We start from the raw sequence: 15,956 nt of genomic DNA, 5'->3' as shown, positions 1-15,956 counted from the left end.
AAATGGCCGCAATGGCGAGAGCTGGGCCAATAGGAAGCCAAGAGCTTCTTCCTGGTCTCCCATGCGGGTGCAAGGGCACAGGGACTTTGGCCCTCTTCTACTGCTTTCCTAGGCCACAGCAGAGAGCTAGATTGGAAGTGGAACAGCTGGGACTCGAACTGGCACCCATATGGAATGCCGCCACTGCAGGTGGCAGCTTTATCCACTACACCACAGTGCCAGACCCAGAAATAAATCTTAAAAAAAAAAAGTCAAAGTGAATTCATAAACCAAAAGAATTACAAGTATCTAAAAGAACAGAATGGTTTAGAAGAAACCCAAGGAGTATCAGTGTTTTTCCCTAATATAATGTGATACATATGCAAGCCGTGGTCTCCTGCAGTCCAGGAGAAGCTATCTTTAGGCTAATATGGACAAAAAGCACCTGTGATTGACACTGAACCCATAGTATTTCCTCTTAAAACCAAAACTGATTTTTCAAACTTTGAAAGTTGCTGTTTTTACTATTTCAGAACATTCAACATGATTCTTTAAAAATGCCCATGCACTTAACAATGACTTCTAACAATCACAGACCCCCCCCCAAACACTCTTTGGTTAGCATATTGCATCATACCAATGGGTAGACTGAAGGTATATTAATCGTTTTTTCCCCTCAAATGAAACATGAGACTTAATGAAAAAAAAATAGGTAAAATATTCTTATAAATTACTAAAAGTATTATGAAATTGAAATGTTATATTCATTTACAACACTTAACTCTTTAGAATCACTAGAATAAAGTAACTGAGTTTCAGATCGGAAGATATATTATAAATATATATATACCCTATAGCTATATGTACATGTGTAACTAGTTTATTTAAAAGGATATCTATTATTAATGGAGTCATCCATCACATTTTTGATGCTTTGCTGCAGCCACAACTTCTGCTGATCAAGTTCTCTTTCCTTCAGTTCTAAATCTTCAATTTCAGCTTTAAGAAATCTCAATCTATCTATGACTTCTTTAGTATTACAGCCAGCACCTACACCTCTTAAAAACATATGAAAATTGATATCCTCCAAATCAGATCCATTTGCATCACTTAATCTCTGTATAACTGACTTATGCAGTAACATATGAGGCAAAAATCTATATTTTTCTAAAGACATTACAATTCTCACAAAATTTAAACATGATAATTTCTGGATATATTTGCTTACAAAATGTATTGACAACAAACAAATTACAAAAGTTCACAACCTGCTCTAGAGTGCTTTTTGTCACCTGGAGGATCAGCCTGGTGACTCAGGTGCCAAAAGGATGTCAGAGTGATAGGGTCACACCTAGCAGATAAGAGTCTGAGATCCTCATAAAATACATTACAACCTTTCAGCATTTTGGTGAAATTGTGGCTAAAAATAAAGTACTTGGCACATTCAAATATACAACCATGCAACAGTTAATAAATTACGGCTCGCATTTCACTCAATTATTATTTAAGGTACACATTTCCATGTGTAAGACAGTTCTTACTGTCAGGAGTTTCTATCTGTAGGGTGAAAAGTTATTCAGGGGTTTATAATACAAAGCAGTATGTATATGGTGTACGCCAAATGAGTAGCCTGAGGGAGAAAATAAGATCTGAACTTTTTTTTTAAGTTTTATTTTTATTTATTTGAAAGACAGTTATAGAAAGAGAGAAAGAGGGAGGTCTTCCATCCAATGGTTCACTCTCCAAATGGCTCCAATGGCCAGAGCTGAGTTGATCCAATGCCAGGAACCAGGAGCTTCTTTTGGGTCTCCCATGTGGGTGCAGGGGCCCAAGCACTTGGGCCATCTTCCACTGCTTTCCCAAGCCTAATAGCAGGGAGCTGGATTGAAAGTGGAGCAGCCAGGACTTGAACCAGCACCCATATTGGGATGCTAGTGCCACAGCGCTAGCCCCAAGATCTGAAATTTAAGAGTTTAAATTAGGGGCCTGGGTTGTGGAATAGCGGGTAAAGCCAATTCCTGTATCCCGTATAGATTCCAGTTCAGGTCCCGGCTGCTCCACTTCCAATCTTGCTCCCTGCTAACGCACCTGGGAAAGCAGCAGAGGATGGCCCAAGCCCTGCAGCCCCTGCTACCCAGTGGCAGACCCAGAAGAAACTCCTGGCTTTGTACTGGCCCAGCTCTAGACTTTAGGGCCATTTGGGCAGTGAACAAGAGGATGGAAGACTCCTTCACTCTTTCAAATAAATAAATAAATCTAAAAAAAGAGAAAAGTTTAAACTAGACAGCCGAGAGAGCATGGGAACATCTCAATGCAGGGGTGACTTATACAAGGGCTCAAAGAAGTGTATCCAAGGGAAAATGAGGGACCTGCTGTGACCAGAGGGCTGAAATAGAGGACTTAAGAGGGATAAATGTTAGAAAGTCAAATTTTACTCAGCAGTGGGAAAAAACAAATGTTTTAGAAGAGAATCCTGAATCATAACTTACTTCCACTGGATACTATTTTTTGACTTTTTTTCAATGAGATCAATTCCTTCTAAGACATTGGTGATATCATAAATTCTTCTTTTTTGCCTCACAGCCAAAGTGTCTGCAGCCTGCTTAGGGAAACAAAGAAAACATAGAGAGCAACAAAATAAAGAGCAAATCATATTTTAAAGCCAAAAAGGGTTGATTATTAAGTCCACAGCTTGAATGCCCAATCCCAAATTTGACCCAGTCAGTTGCTTGAGAACAATAGCTGGGTATGTTCAAAACACTGCAAATACCAAAGAAATTATTCCATTTAAAAGGCAGCAGATGTTGGAATGGGACAGAAAAGTTAAGGTCATGACACAAAGCCCTCAAAAATAAGAGTACAATAAGAATACTTTAGGGACTAATCCTGAGGAAGAGCTACTAATTGTCTAAGCATGTCACTTCCTATCTTAGTCTCTGTTCACATTCTCGCCTAATGGCAGTCTTATTTTGTTTGAAACCTAAAAACAAAACAAAACAAAACAAAACAAAACAAACAAAAAAAAAAAAAACCTGTATCTCAGGAATCTGGCTCTTTGGAAAGCAAGAGGGGTTGGGGGAGACTTCTGTATTATGTACACATTTGTAATACTCTGAAATAATTGCATTTTACAAACTCCCAATGAAAACAGGAATGAACCAGGCCATACCAAGACAAAGCGTAAAACCCAACCAAAAAAATCAAAAACCTCATAGCACAGGGCAGGCGCTGTGGCATAGAAGCTAAGATGTTGTTTGGATACCAGTATCCCATATCAAAGTGCCCGGGTTGGAATCCTTACTCCTCTTCCTAGCCATCTTCCTGCTAGTGCATATCCTAGGAGGTAGCAGGTAATGGTTCAAGTACATGGTTCTAGTACATGGTTCCTGTACCCATGGGGATGCCCACGTGGGAACCCTGATGGAGTTCTGGGCTCCTGGCTTCTGTGGCCTAGGCCAGCCCTGGTTCTTGTAGGTATTTAGGTAACCAGCAGATGGAAGAGAATCTCTGTCTCTTTCTTCATCTATCTCCCCCTCCCTGCCTTTCAAATATAAAGCTTTTACAAAAAAACCTTATAACGTGGAAGTTGTACTGGAACTACTATATGGAAACTGATCAGTGTCATTCATATTACATAAGATCAACAAAAACAGGACACCCTGTTGTGTTACAAATGAATTCTAGGAGTGTAAGTTCCTCTAATGTGTTCCCACTCACATTTCTGATATTTGTTCCCCAAGAAAACAGAGAACCTCAAAGAAGAGGTCACTCTCCAGCTCTTTTTCTGAATGGACTGGATAATAACAACCTCTCTGGAATGTGGAGCCATACTTTACAGCTAGTGGTAGTAATGGAAAAACACATTTATGATGCTGACAACTTACTGGAGTATTATCTAAACTGACAAACAGGATTTTAGTTTCTTCTTTTTTTTTTTTTTGACAGGAAGAGTTAGACAGTGAGAGAGAGAGAGACAGAGAAAGGTCTTCCCTCCATTGGTTCACTCCCCAAATGGCTGCTACAGCCGGCGCACTGCGCCGATCCGAAGGCAGGAGCCAGGTGCTTCCTTCTGGTCTCCCATGGGGTGCAGGGCTCAAGCACTTACGCCATCCTCCACTGCACTCCTGGGCCACAGCAGAGAGCTGGACTGGAAGAGGAGCAACCAGGACAGAATCTGGCGCCCCGACTGGGATTAGAACGCGGTGTGCCGGCGCCGCAGGTGGAGGATTAGCCTAGTGAACCGAGGTGCTGGCAGGATTTTAGTTTCATGGAATTCCTAACGAGACTGCTGAGGGCATCACCACTTTTACACAAAAGGAGCCCCTCCAAAAGTCCAGCAGAGCATACTGTTGGCAATCTGGATCTGCCTTCCACAGGGGGCAAGTGCCTCCAACAGCTGCTGCACACTCTCCAGACATCTGGAACCCTAGGGGAAGTGTCAGTTTTCTCAGTCCATTTATGGGTGTGCGCACACATGAGCTCCGAACATCCCAGATTATGATAGCTGAGCCATCCCGATATTCAGGAAGAGAACTAACTCAAGCCTCCAACAGTGGATCAGGAAAGCAAGCAGCAGGCAGCAGAGAGAAGGAAGAACTGTAGCATGGGGGGCTCCTTTGAGTCCCCTTCTCTGACCTGGTACCAGCTCACCTAAAGAACCAGCAATTTAAGATTAGGACTAGGCATGGTGCCACCCACACCTTCTTCCTTTATATTTAACAATTCCTCTTGTTTTATGAACCTTCACAGAATTTCCGTCCTGGACTAGGAGGCTGTTTTTTCTGGAGAGCAATAGTCAACTGCAACATTTACTGTAAGTGAGTGCTGTCCAGGATTCATCTCTCACTGCTTCTGCAGGGGCTCTGTTGAGAAGTGACCCAGCACTCCCAGTCCTGGCCTGTGTTCCTGGTATCTATGTACTCACACACAGAAGCGCTCACAACCATAGCAACAGGCCACTGGCTCTGGTATTAGAACATGCTTGCCTAAGCCAGAACACAACAGCTGTCCTAAATCATCAGGCAAAGGACCATGAGATTAAACCTCCGGCTCAAAAAGTTTTACAAAGTATTTGCTTTATGTTTATTACTGTTTATTATTTATTATTATTACCAGTCACAATATTTAACCCTCGGTTTGAAAAAATCATTATTTCTTACTTCCTTATTTAAGTATATATAAGTATATATACTTATGACCGGCATATACCATCAGATCACCTAAAAGAATCTCTGTGAGGCTTTTTTATTATTTTAGCAGCTGCATCTTTGTTCAGAAGCCAGGTTCTCGACATAAAGATCAGACTCCAGCAATGCTTCTTTCTGTCTTCAGCTCTTAAGCTAACTATGCCTCATTTCTTTTTTTTTTTTTTTTTTTTTTTGTAACATGGGATTATAACATAAACTGAATAGGTGAATTGTGGGATTAGGCTGGAGAATCTTAGTGTAGTATCTGTCGCACAGTTAATACCTAAATATGGGCTAGTAACAGCCTCATCATCAAATACAGGTTGAAAGAGGATCCTGGGCAACACTTACAATTTGTGAGTATATGGATTATTTTGTTTTATATGATGTTTAAAAAAACTGAGTTTTTAAGCTTTCTTGAATAATTTGAGACTTGCATACATAAATCAGGCCATGAATCCCCACCACTGCCACTACCATCACCACCTTCATCCATTCATATAACATCTGCTTCCTTCGAGGTTTGGTTGTAGGTCTTAAGGGTACAAGATCCAAAGTCCTACCCTCAAAGTGGGAAACAGAGTTATCTTGCAAATAATTACATATGGAAGAAATACAGGCAGGCTGAATGTACTACATTAAGTAGCATTTTCAGAGCAGAGCTCTCTGACGACATGACATTTAACTGAATGGAGCAGGTGACCCCTGTGAACTTCCAGTGGAGGCACATTCTGGGCAAAAGGAGCCAGTCAAGACAGTCTCTCAAGTGTGAATCATGCTGGTTCCCTGGAGGAAAGACAGGCAGGCCAGTGGGGCCAACAATGAGAATGAAACCAGTGAGGGGGTGTGGGGGAAGAGAGGGAGATAAAGATAATAAGGTCTGATAGAGTGCAAGGGGCCAGATGACTAGGGCCTTGAAGGCCATTGTAAAGACTTTGGCTTTTACTCCCAGCAAAATCCATCCTTCACTGCCCTCCCAGGCCACAGCAGAGAGCTGGACTGGAAGAGGAACAACCGGGACTAGAACCCAGCGCTCATATGGGATTCTGGTGCCGCAGGCGGAGGATTAAGCAAGTGAGCCATGGCGTCGGCCCCAGAATACCTGAGTTTAAGTACCGGCTCCAATTCTAAGTCCAGTTTCCTGCTAATTGGCACAGTGGAGGCAACAGTGATGGCTCAAATAGCTGGGTTCTTGGGCTGAGTTCTTGGCTCCTGGCTTTGCCCTGACCCAGGACTGTTAGATGCAGACATTTGAGAAGCCAGCCAGCAAATGGGTGAGCTCTCTGTCTCTATTTCTGTGCCCCTTAAAAAGTTTCAAAAATTAGCAAGCAACAGCAACATAACAGAGTGAGTTCACCTTCAAATGTGCCATATGATATTTTGTGTCGATCTATTCCATGACGAGACTTGTTAATTATTACCTAATTTCAAACACTGTTAAAGATAATATGTAGATTGTTTGATTTCAATCCACAATTAGAAACTTTTATAAGGCAGTAATTAGGATAAATGTGTAATAGGATTTTACAATACCATCAAGTGCTCAAAACTGCTTTTAAAGTGGGAGTTCTTCCTGGTTTACAGGAAATAGCCTTAGAATGGTAATGAATAATCAGGGTGGGAGGTAACAGTAATTAAGTTCACAAAATGAATCTGTGGCAAAAACATTTTCAGGTGGGTTTATATAATTTTTAAACACGTTTTTTAAAAAAAGAAACAAGTAAGGAAGAGGTGGAAAACAGAGATTACTTAAGGTGGTGACAAAAGGGAAAGAAGACCTGGGGAAGGCCACTGTGCATTTTCCACAGGTCTACAGGAAACACAAGATCAACAAGGAAATTAAATACCGAAGAATAAATAACTTACTTGAAGAACACAAAGGCTCTCTCCAGAAGCAGCACAAACTGCATACTAAGTATTTCAATTCTCTGTCAGTGGCTTACCCTAAAGGAATGTCTTTAAAAAAAAAAAAAAAAAACTTCAGTGGTTTAGCTACTCCAAACTAACTGCTACTATACTCAAAGAGCATTTCAGGCATGGAAAGCCAAGACACTGTGGCAAAAAATTCCTACGTGAAGGATCTCTGTGAGTGAGACCCCAGTGGAAAGTAGTGGTTATCAAAGAAGGAGGTACTTTTCTCTAAAGGGAGGAGAGAATTTCCACTTTGCTTATGGCCTTGTCTAAATACTGATGGAGTTTGTAGATTCAAAAGGCTTCCATAGCCTAGGCAGCTCATGTTAAGAGCAGTATGATCTTGAGCCGGCGCCGTGGCTCAATAGGCTAATCCTCCACCTTGCGGCGCCGGCACACCGGGTTCTAGTCCTGGTTGGGGCGCCGGATTCTGTCCCGGTTGCCCCTCTTCCAGGCCAGCTCTCTGCTATGGCCAGGGAGTGCAGTGGAGGATGGCCCAGGTGCTTGGGCCCTGCACCCCATGGGAGACCAGGAAAAGCACCTGGCTCCTGGCTCCTGCCAGGATCAGCGCGGTGCGCCGGCTGCAGCGGCGGCCATTGGAGGGTGAACCAACGGCAAAGGAAGACCTTTCTCTCTGTCTCTCTCTCACTGTCCACTCTGCCTGTCAAAAAAAAAAACAAAAAAAAAAAAAAAAAAAGCAGTATGATCTACTTCCTAAAAGTTCCAACTCCTTGTGGTGTACAGGGCTAAGCCTCTGCCTGTGGTGCTGTAATCCCATATGGGCGCCGGTTCTAGACCTGGCTGCTTCTCCTCAAGATCCAGCTCTCTGCTATGGCCTAGGAAAGCAGAAGATGGTCCAGGTGCGTGGGCCCCTGCATCCATATGGGAGACCCAGAAGAAGCTCCTGGCTCCACATCTGGCTGTTGCAGCCATCTGGAAAGTCATCCAGTGAATAGAAGACTTTTTTCTCTGTCTCTCCATCTGCCTGTAACTCTCTCAAATTAAAAAAAAAAAAAAAAAAAAAAAAAAAAACCTTAAAAAAGTAAAAGTTCTATCTCCCCAACAGCACCAACCTGGGTACCAAACCCTAAATACATGAGCCTTTGGAGAACATTTAACATTCAAACTATCGCATAATCTAACCATATCAAAGGGATTAGAGTGAATGTCAACTCTGACTTGAGACAAACCCAGCTTTCAGGTTAGCTGCCTTCAAAACTGCTTCACCTCCAGTTCCAAATTGCTCAGGCACCGGCCTCAAAGCTCATGGACACACACACAAAATAAACAAACACAGCAAAATGTCTAAAATTTTTCTCACCTGGAAATTATCAATTTCAAATCTACAGAATAAAATGGACAAGATTAAGATTTGACTACTTTAATTAAATAAACCATGAAAAACAAAAATTAAAACATGAAGACAGAATTAACTTCAAAATATTGTTAACAATCTTGGAAAAGCTGTCAAACTTTTAATGAGTTAATAATGAAATAATTCAAATGAATGCAAACTAAAACTATGAAAAAATGTGTCTACAATGCAAAGACTTCTACATGAATATTCACAACAGTATTACTAATAGTCAGGGGTGGGTTTTGGCAAACTAAAGGTTTTCTCAAATCATGACAAAACTTGGGAGGTGGATACATCTTTTGCTTTGTATGGTGGTTCATATTTACTTCATATTTCTTTTGCTGTGGATATTGGGTAAGTCTCTTGCTCTCTTTTAGCCTCAATTTCCTAGCAAAATGGAGACAGAGTAGCTCCTTTATAGTTCTGTTACTAGGATTCATCATAGTGCCAGCTATTTAGTATTAGTTATCAGTAACATTTATATTAGTGTTGCAAAGCTTTAGTTTCCTGAGCACTTTTTTCCATTCAACCATATCTCTTGCATTTAATAGATGTTTAACAATTAGACCATGGAATACATGTATTCACATCGGCTTCATATATGTACCACTAATAGACTATATTTTAAAATAAAGCAGTTTTAGGTTCACAGCAAAATTGTAAAAAGCACAAGGAGTTCCCATACACCTCTTTCATAGGTACAACCTTCCCCATTATCAATATCCAACATCAGTGTTACAATCAATGAACCTACAATGACCCACCCTTATCAGCCACAGTCCATAGATTTACACTAGAGTTCACTTTTGCTGTTGTCCACTCTGTGGGTTTTGACAAATGTTTGGTGACATGTGTCTGACATTAGAGTTATCACAGAGAGTAGTGCTGTCCCCCTACTCCCCAACAATCACTGGTATTTTGTCTATATACTTTTGTCTTTTTGGTGTTTTTTTTTTTGTTGTTGTTGTTGTTTTTAAAAATCTACTTATTTATTTGAAAGGCAGAACAATGGGGGTGGGGGGAGAAAGAGAAGAGAGAGAAAGAGAGAGAGGGAAAGAGAAAGAGAGAGAGAAAGAGAGAGAGAAAGAGAGAAAGAGAAAGAGAGAAAGAGAGAAAGAGAAAGAGAGAAAGAGAGAGAAAAATCTTCCATCTGCTGGTTCACTCCCCAGATGGCCACAACCACCACTTCTGGGCCAGGATGAAGTCAGTATATAGGAACCCAGGTCTGCCACATAGGTGGCAGGGACCCGATCTGTTGCTTTCTCAGGCACATTAGCGGGAAGCTGGGTCACAACTGGAGTAGCCAGGACTTGAGCTGGCACTCTGATATGGGATTCTGGCACCACAAGCGGTAGCTTAACCCCCGTGCCACAATGCCAGTCCCTCTGTTATACAGTTAGATTCACAGAGTTTGTAGCCTTTCTAGATTAGCTTCTTTCAACCTAGTAATATGTACTTAATCTGTCTTCACATGGCTGATAGCTCACTTCTTTTCAGCAATGAATAATAACATTTCATTGTCTGGAGGTACCAGTTTATCTTCGGTTCCAAGCTTTAGCAATTATAAATAAAAACTGCTATGAATACTTGTATACAGGTTTTCATGTAGACATAAGTTTCAACTTTTCTGGGTTAATTCCAAGGAGCATGACAGTATATCATATGGTTAAAAGTATGTTTAATTTTCTACGAAAGTCCCAAATTGTATTCCAAAGTGGTTGTGCGATTTTGTATTCCCACCAGCAGTAAGACTTCCTGTTGCTCCACATCCTTGCTGGCATTTCCTGCTGTGTTTTGTATCTGCACCATTCTAAAAGGTGCAGAGTGCTAAAAATATACACAGCACAAAGTGTACAATTTAGCAGTATTAAGTACATCCACCTTATTGTGTGGCTGATCTCCACAACACTTGCAACTCCACAACAACTCCACAACATCTTGCAAAACTGAACCTCTACACCTGTTGTATTAGTTTGCTAGAGCTGTCTTAAAAAAGTGCCACAAACTTGTTCGTTTAAACAACAGAAGTGTGTTTTGTGTTTTCTCACAATTCTGGAGACCAGAAGTCCAAGACCAAGGTACCAGCTGATTTAGTTTCTTCTGATACCGCTTGCTACCTTCTCCCTGGGCCCTCAGAGTCTTTCCTCTGGGTGTGATCAGCCATGCGTTTTCTCCCTTCTCATAAGGAAGACCACTTAGATTGGAGGGCAGCCCATCCTGATGGCTTTGTTTAACTCCATCGTCTTTTTTTTTTTTTTAAGATTTATTTATTTGAGAGGCAGAGTTACAGAACAGAGAAAGGTCTTCCATCTGCTGGTTCACTCTCCAAATGGCCATAATGGTCAGAGCTGGGCCAATCCTAAGCCAGGAGTCAAGAGCTTCTTCTGGGTCTCCCAAGTAGGTGCAGGGGCTCAGGCACCTGGGCCATCTTCTACTGCTTTCCCAGTCCATAGCAGAGAGCTGGATTGGAAGTGGAGCAGCTGGGACTAGAACCAGCACCCGTATGGGATGCTGGTGCCACAGGCAGAGGCTAACCCACTATGCCATGGTGCCGGCCTCCTCCATTGTCTTTTTAAAGGTCCTATTTCCACATACAGTCATGTTCTGTGGTGGTAGTAGCTAACATTACAATATATCAATGGGGGTGGTGGTGGTGGTGCTGTAGCATAGCAGGTAAAGCTGCTGCTTGTAGAGCTAGCATTCCATATGCATTCCAGTTTAAGTCCTGGCTGCTCTATTTCCGATCCAGCTCCTGGTTGATGGGCCAGGGAAGGCAGTGGAAGATGGCCCAAGTGCTTGGGCTCCTGTACCTATGTGGGAGATCCTTTCCGGTCTGGCTTCAGCCTGGCCCAACCCTGGTTGTTGCAGCTATTTGAGTAGTGAACCAGTGGATGGAGGACCTCTCTCTCTCTCTGTAAGTCTGACTTTCACATAACTAAATAAATCTTTTCAAATAACTAAATAAATATGAATTCTAGGGGGACACCCATTTAAACAACTTACATTCTTTCCTCCCTCAGTCCCTGGCAAACACAATCTACTTTCTGTCTCTATGAATCTGACGATTCTGTATGTCATATAAATAGAATCATATACCATCTTTGTTTTTGACTTTCTTTGTTTCATCTAGCAAGTCTTTAAGGTTCAACTATTATGCAGCACATCAGAATGTCTACATTTTCTTCCTTTCTAAGGCTGAAAAATCTTCCATTGCATGTTTATGTAACATTTTACTTTATCCATTGATAGAGAAGTGGTTCTCCCATGTTTTGGCTATTGTAAATAATGTTATCAGCATGGCTGTACAAGTATCTGGTCAAGACCTTGCTTATCATTCTTATAGTACATATCTAGGGATGGAAAGTCCTGAGAATTTTTAAACATGCAGTTCAGTCCTGCCTATCCTACACATCTATCTCTTAGGCTGATTCTATCTAAAAATCTTTGCATATTTATAGTTTTAAGAGCATAATGATACTTCCTACTCTACCCATTCTCCTTCCTACTCTCCTCAAGTTTTACAATGATATATTTTCAATTCACTTTATAATCACAATCTTAACCCTCCACTAAAGAATTCAACAAGAAGTAAGTAAGAAGAAAAAAACATGTTGACTATAAAGTTAAATGACTTATGTGTATTAGTCAGGTTATCATAAGGGGGTATGAGTCAGGGACCGGTGACATAAGAAACAGCATAAACACTTTAACACATTAACCCAGATATCATTCAGCTCAGTGATGACTTAAACAATTAGCATACAAGAGATAAGCAATCTAGATCACGCTTTTAAAAATTCAAGGGGACACAAAAATGGCAAATCAAATACAGAAATTCAGTTAAATATTTAATAGGAACTTTCGAAATAACATAAAATTAGTCTTAACTATCTTAGCCATGCTTTAAATTCTTACCTGTAGAAAAAAGAACCCTAGTTCTATCTGCTAAATAATTGGAATCTGCTTTCAATCCTTTCATTTTCAACATGGGGGCTCCGTAATTCCCTCTCTTCTACCCCGAGTAGAGAAGTAAAATAATACATTTTCCTTCACAAGACAGACTCCATGCCTTTACTCAAAAGAAAACTTGTTTATTTTTAGGACTAGAGAAGGGTCATAAAGAATAGAGCACAATAACTAATGAGTTAGCTTCAAATCTTGGCCCTCCATTTTTACCATATGATACTGGGTAAGTTACTGGACTCATCTCGGCTTACTTACCCTAGCAGTTTCTCAACCGTGAAATGGCGATACCAGGCCCCCAAACTTCCATTGTGAAGAGCACAAAATTGGTTAACAGATGCAAAATGCCTGGCACACAGTAAACTCTCAATAAGTGTTAACTGTATTAACAGTATAAACTGGCAAACTGTATATCATGATACAACTTCTCAACTCACTGGAAAAAAAATAAGTGATAACCATTCCACTTCCACCATTACAAACGAGACTTTAACGCAAGTGAAGTGGGGAGGTACTGGAGACAATTTCCTCAAATCAATTCCAATGTGTTTCCATTCCTCCATAATTGTCAGATTATTCCAGAACAGCTTTGTTAGAACTGATTTACTCAGTATAGCTTTGTCCTCAATTAGTTATGTTAATAAGTTAATATATATTAATATACCACTAAAAGACAAAATGATGTCCTTATTTTTCAGCGGTATATATTAGAAAACAGCATGTGCTATGGCTTGGCTAGGACATGGCTCCCAAACTCAGGCTGACTGTTAAACCCTTAAGTCATACACTGATATGGTGTTGAGGAGCGGGCCACCCCTTAGGTACTGGGGGTGTGCCCTTGGAAGGTAGTTGGAGAGAGTAGGTTATACAAGCCTGATGCTGGTCCAACCACTCTGCTTCCCGGCTCACCATACAATCCTTCCTCTGTATGCACTCTGCCATAACCATCCACCAGCCTCTAACCAGGCACCAAACCAATGTGGCAATTTCAAAAACTTTTTCCATCAAAATAAACTTAGTTTTAATTCTATTCTCCTTGAACTTTTAAAAATATTTACATTAATAAGTGGAAAATATAAGTAAAATGTACATATTTTTCATATATGTGAAGAAGAATGACACTCCAACAGTTCTCCAGAAATAGCAAGTCATCAACAGAATGAGACATATTACCGCAGAAATCTTTAACTTTTAGGAGAGTTCCAGGATGAAGGAAAGCTGTTATGAAATACCACACTACATCCTATTCACTACCTCTGTGACTTCCACAGAGCAACGTCATGGCCACAGATGAAACAGGAGGAAGTAAAAAGCGTTTAAGGTCAAGCAAAGGCAAAGCTCAATCCTATTAGGAGGCATGTTGAGGGAGAAATTCAAGAATTGCAGTCCCCGGAGGTTGGTTTTTATCTAAAAAACCCCAAACTTCCCTATTATACTAAAGTCAAAAATCTACAACTGAATTTCTACAATTTGAGTAGCAATTTGTAATCTGAATTTTTTAACATCCCTGGCTGTATCTGATGACCTAATGTCTTCCTGGGAAAATTCTTCAAACAGAATCCATTTTAATTCATCACAGTATCACATGTGCCATAAAGCATTTTCAGAGCAGGTGGAAAAAAAGCAGCTATGGGGGGCAGGGGAAGAGAATAAGGAATTGTGGAAGGTGGGGCGGGGGGGAAATCCAGGAATAATATTTCAAGATAGCACAAACTACTTTCCAAAATGCAGTCTGTTTCATCTGAATTCCGCAGAACAATTCAGATAATTCACCAGCCACCTTACTGAACACCTACTACATCCAGGGAAGACGAGGGCATGGAAAGACACACCTCCTCTCCGGGCTGCACCGGGAAGCCACGGAGCAGGGCCCTGCAATCTGTCTTCCATTGGGAAGTACTGGCTGTGGCGCTCCCCCTCAGATGCGGCTTCTACTGCAATTAGGCGCGCTCCTCCTCAGCTGATGAGGCTTCTACTGCAATTAGGCACAGCCTTGAGGATGGCAGGGACCCCTACAGGTCAGGCAAGGTGGTCCAGGCACTGCCCTGAGTGCAGGGACCAATCTTCCCAGTAAAGCCAGCTTCGGGGGTGTGGGCTGGTGGGAGGGATGCCAGAGTCCGCAGGGACTACCGCACCGGCTACTTAGTATTTTTTTGATTGTAAAACTTTGGTTCTTCCTTAAACTTGGTGTGAGTAGCTGAGTTTTAAAGCAAGCCGTCACATTCTCTCCCCTCCCCCTCAGAGTTGTGGAATTCTTCCAGATCCTGCCACGAACGGTTAAGTCATTCTGCACCACCAAAAAGTTTTTTTGCACGTTTTTTGGTTTAAAAAATCTAGGTCGCAGTAAAGGGCGAAATACAAGTTTTCACAAAACCGCCAGGTTTACTGAGCGCTTCCACCTGTGTGGGTCAAGTTATAAAACAGCCCCTTTTGGTGCGATGGCAAATCACACTTTGCGAAATCTGTGACTGATGTCGAATTAAGCCATAGATCAAATCCTAATCACCACGATGATGAAAGGAAGTATTTCATGAAAACTTTTTTTTGTACTATCGCTACTTTAACATGGGCTACGAACATTTCTTTTCTCCCTTTCATCCAGAAGAGAAGGCACGCCGGGCTCTTTCTTTTTTAAAACAGTACAATTCCAACCAGAATCACTACAAAACCATCCATCCCCAACAGCAAATCAACCCCCAGGTCGTCTGCCGGCAAAGCTCCGGGCCACCCCCACGCCCCTGCCACAGGTGGCCGCACACCCTCGCTTGTCCCGGGGTCCCCGCGTCCCAAGGCAGGAGCCACGCGCGCGGGCTCCAGATCCGCGGCTCTTTGTCGAGAGCCCCGCGCGGCGTCGGACCTCATTGGTTACGCGGCCGGCGGAGGCGATCCCGGTTCCTCTTCCCTCCCCCTTCCCAGCGCCCGCAACCGGGCATCAGGGCCACATGGCCCCGGTTTTCTGGGGCCCCGGTTCCCGCGGGCCGCGTCCACACCACGCCGCAAGGGGCTGGGCTTCTCCCCCAAGCCACGGGCACCGAAGTCCGCCCCCATTCCCGCCTCCCAAGCTCACCGCTTTGAGATCCAGGACGCCGTCCTTGGCCTCCTGCAGCAGCGACACGAACTTGGTGGTGAGCAGCCCCAGGCTCTTCTCGTGCCTGCTGCTACCGCCACCGCCACCCGCGCCCCCGAGTTGCTGCTGCGGCGGCGGCGGCGACGGCTGCGGGAGCTGCTGCGCCTGCGGAGGCTGCGGCTGCGGCCGCTGACTCTGCCCCTGTCCGGGCGGCGCCTGCTGGCCCGAGCCCGCGGGCTCGGCCGCCGCCATCGCGTCCCGGGACCGCGGCGGTCCGGCCTCCGCGCACAGCCGCTCGCCCGCCCCGCCCGGGGCCACCTGCAGGGTTGGTTCTGCCTCGGCCGCTCCCAGCGCCCGCCGAGAACCGCACGGAGAGGCCCGGGCTCCTGCGCACAACAGGTGCGCAGCGGCGTCCGCGACGACGCGGGGCCGCTCGGGCGCGCCGGGCCTCCGCCCCCTCCCCAAGCTCGGGGAAGCACGAAGCAAGCCCACG

The 15,956-nt window shown here is 43.2% G+C and overlaps 1 protein-coding gene across 3 annotated transcripts in view; it reads right to left on the bottom strand.

The window, feature by feature from the left end:
- The window catches only part of E2F5 (E2F transcription factor 5), a 26,122-nt gene extending 10,166 nt beyond the window's left edge, over window positions 1-15,956 (bottom strand). Inside the window, exons 1-3 of one of the 3 annotated variants that reach the window (XM_070075834.1) lie at window positions 15,464-15,956; window positions 2,469-2,578; window positions 876-1,037 (exon numbers count right to left, since the gene is read on the bottom strand). In XM_070075834.1, coding sequence (XP_069931935.1) covers window positions 876-1,037; window positions 2,469-2,578; window positions 15,464-15,715 — 524 coding nt within the window. In that variant the 5' untranslated portion in view covers window positions 15,716-15,956. Of the gene's footprint in view, window positions 1-875; window positions 1,859-2,067; window positions 2,579-15,463 lie in introns of those variants that run through there. The other 2 variants (XM_051843872.2, XM_070075833.1) reach the window with 2 other exon arrangements.

This window comes from Oryctolagus cuniculus, chromosome 6 (genome assembly GCF_964237555.1).
Source record: "Oryctolagus cuniculus chromosome 6, mOryCun1.1, whole genome shotgun sequence".
Classification (NCBI taxonomy): domain Eukaryota; kingdom Metazoa; phylum Chordata; class Mammalia; order Lagomorpha; family Leporidae; genus Oryctolagus; species Oryctolagus cuniculus.
The sequence above is the reverse complement of the archived record's forward strand: the minus strand, read 5'-3'. Positions and strand labels throughout refer to the sequence as shown.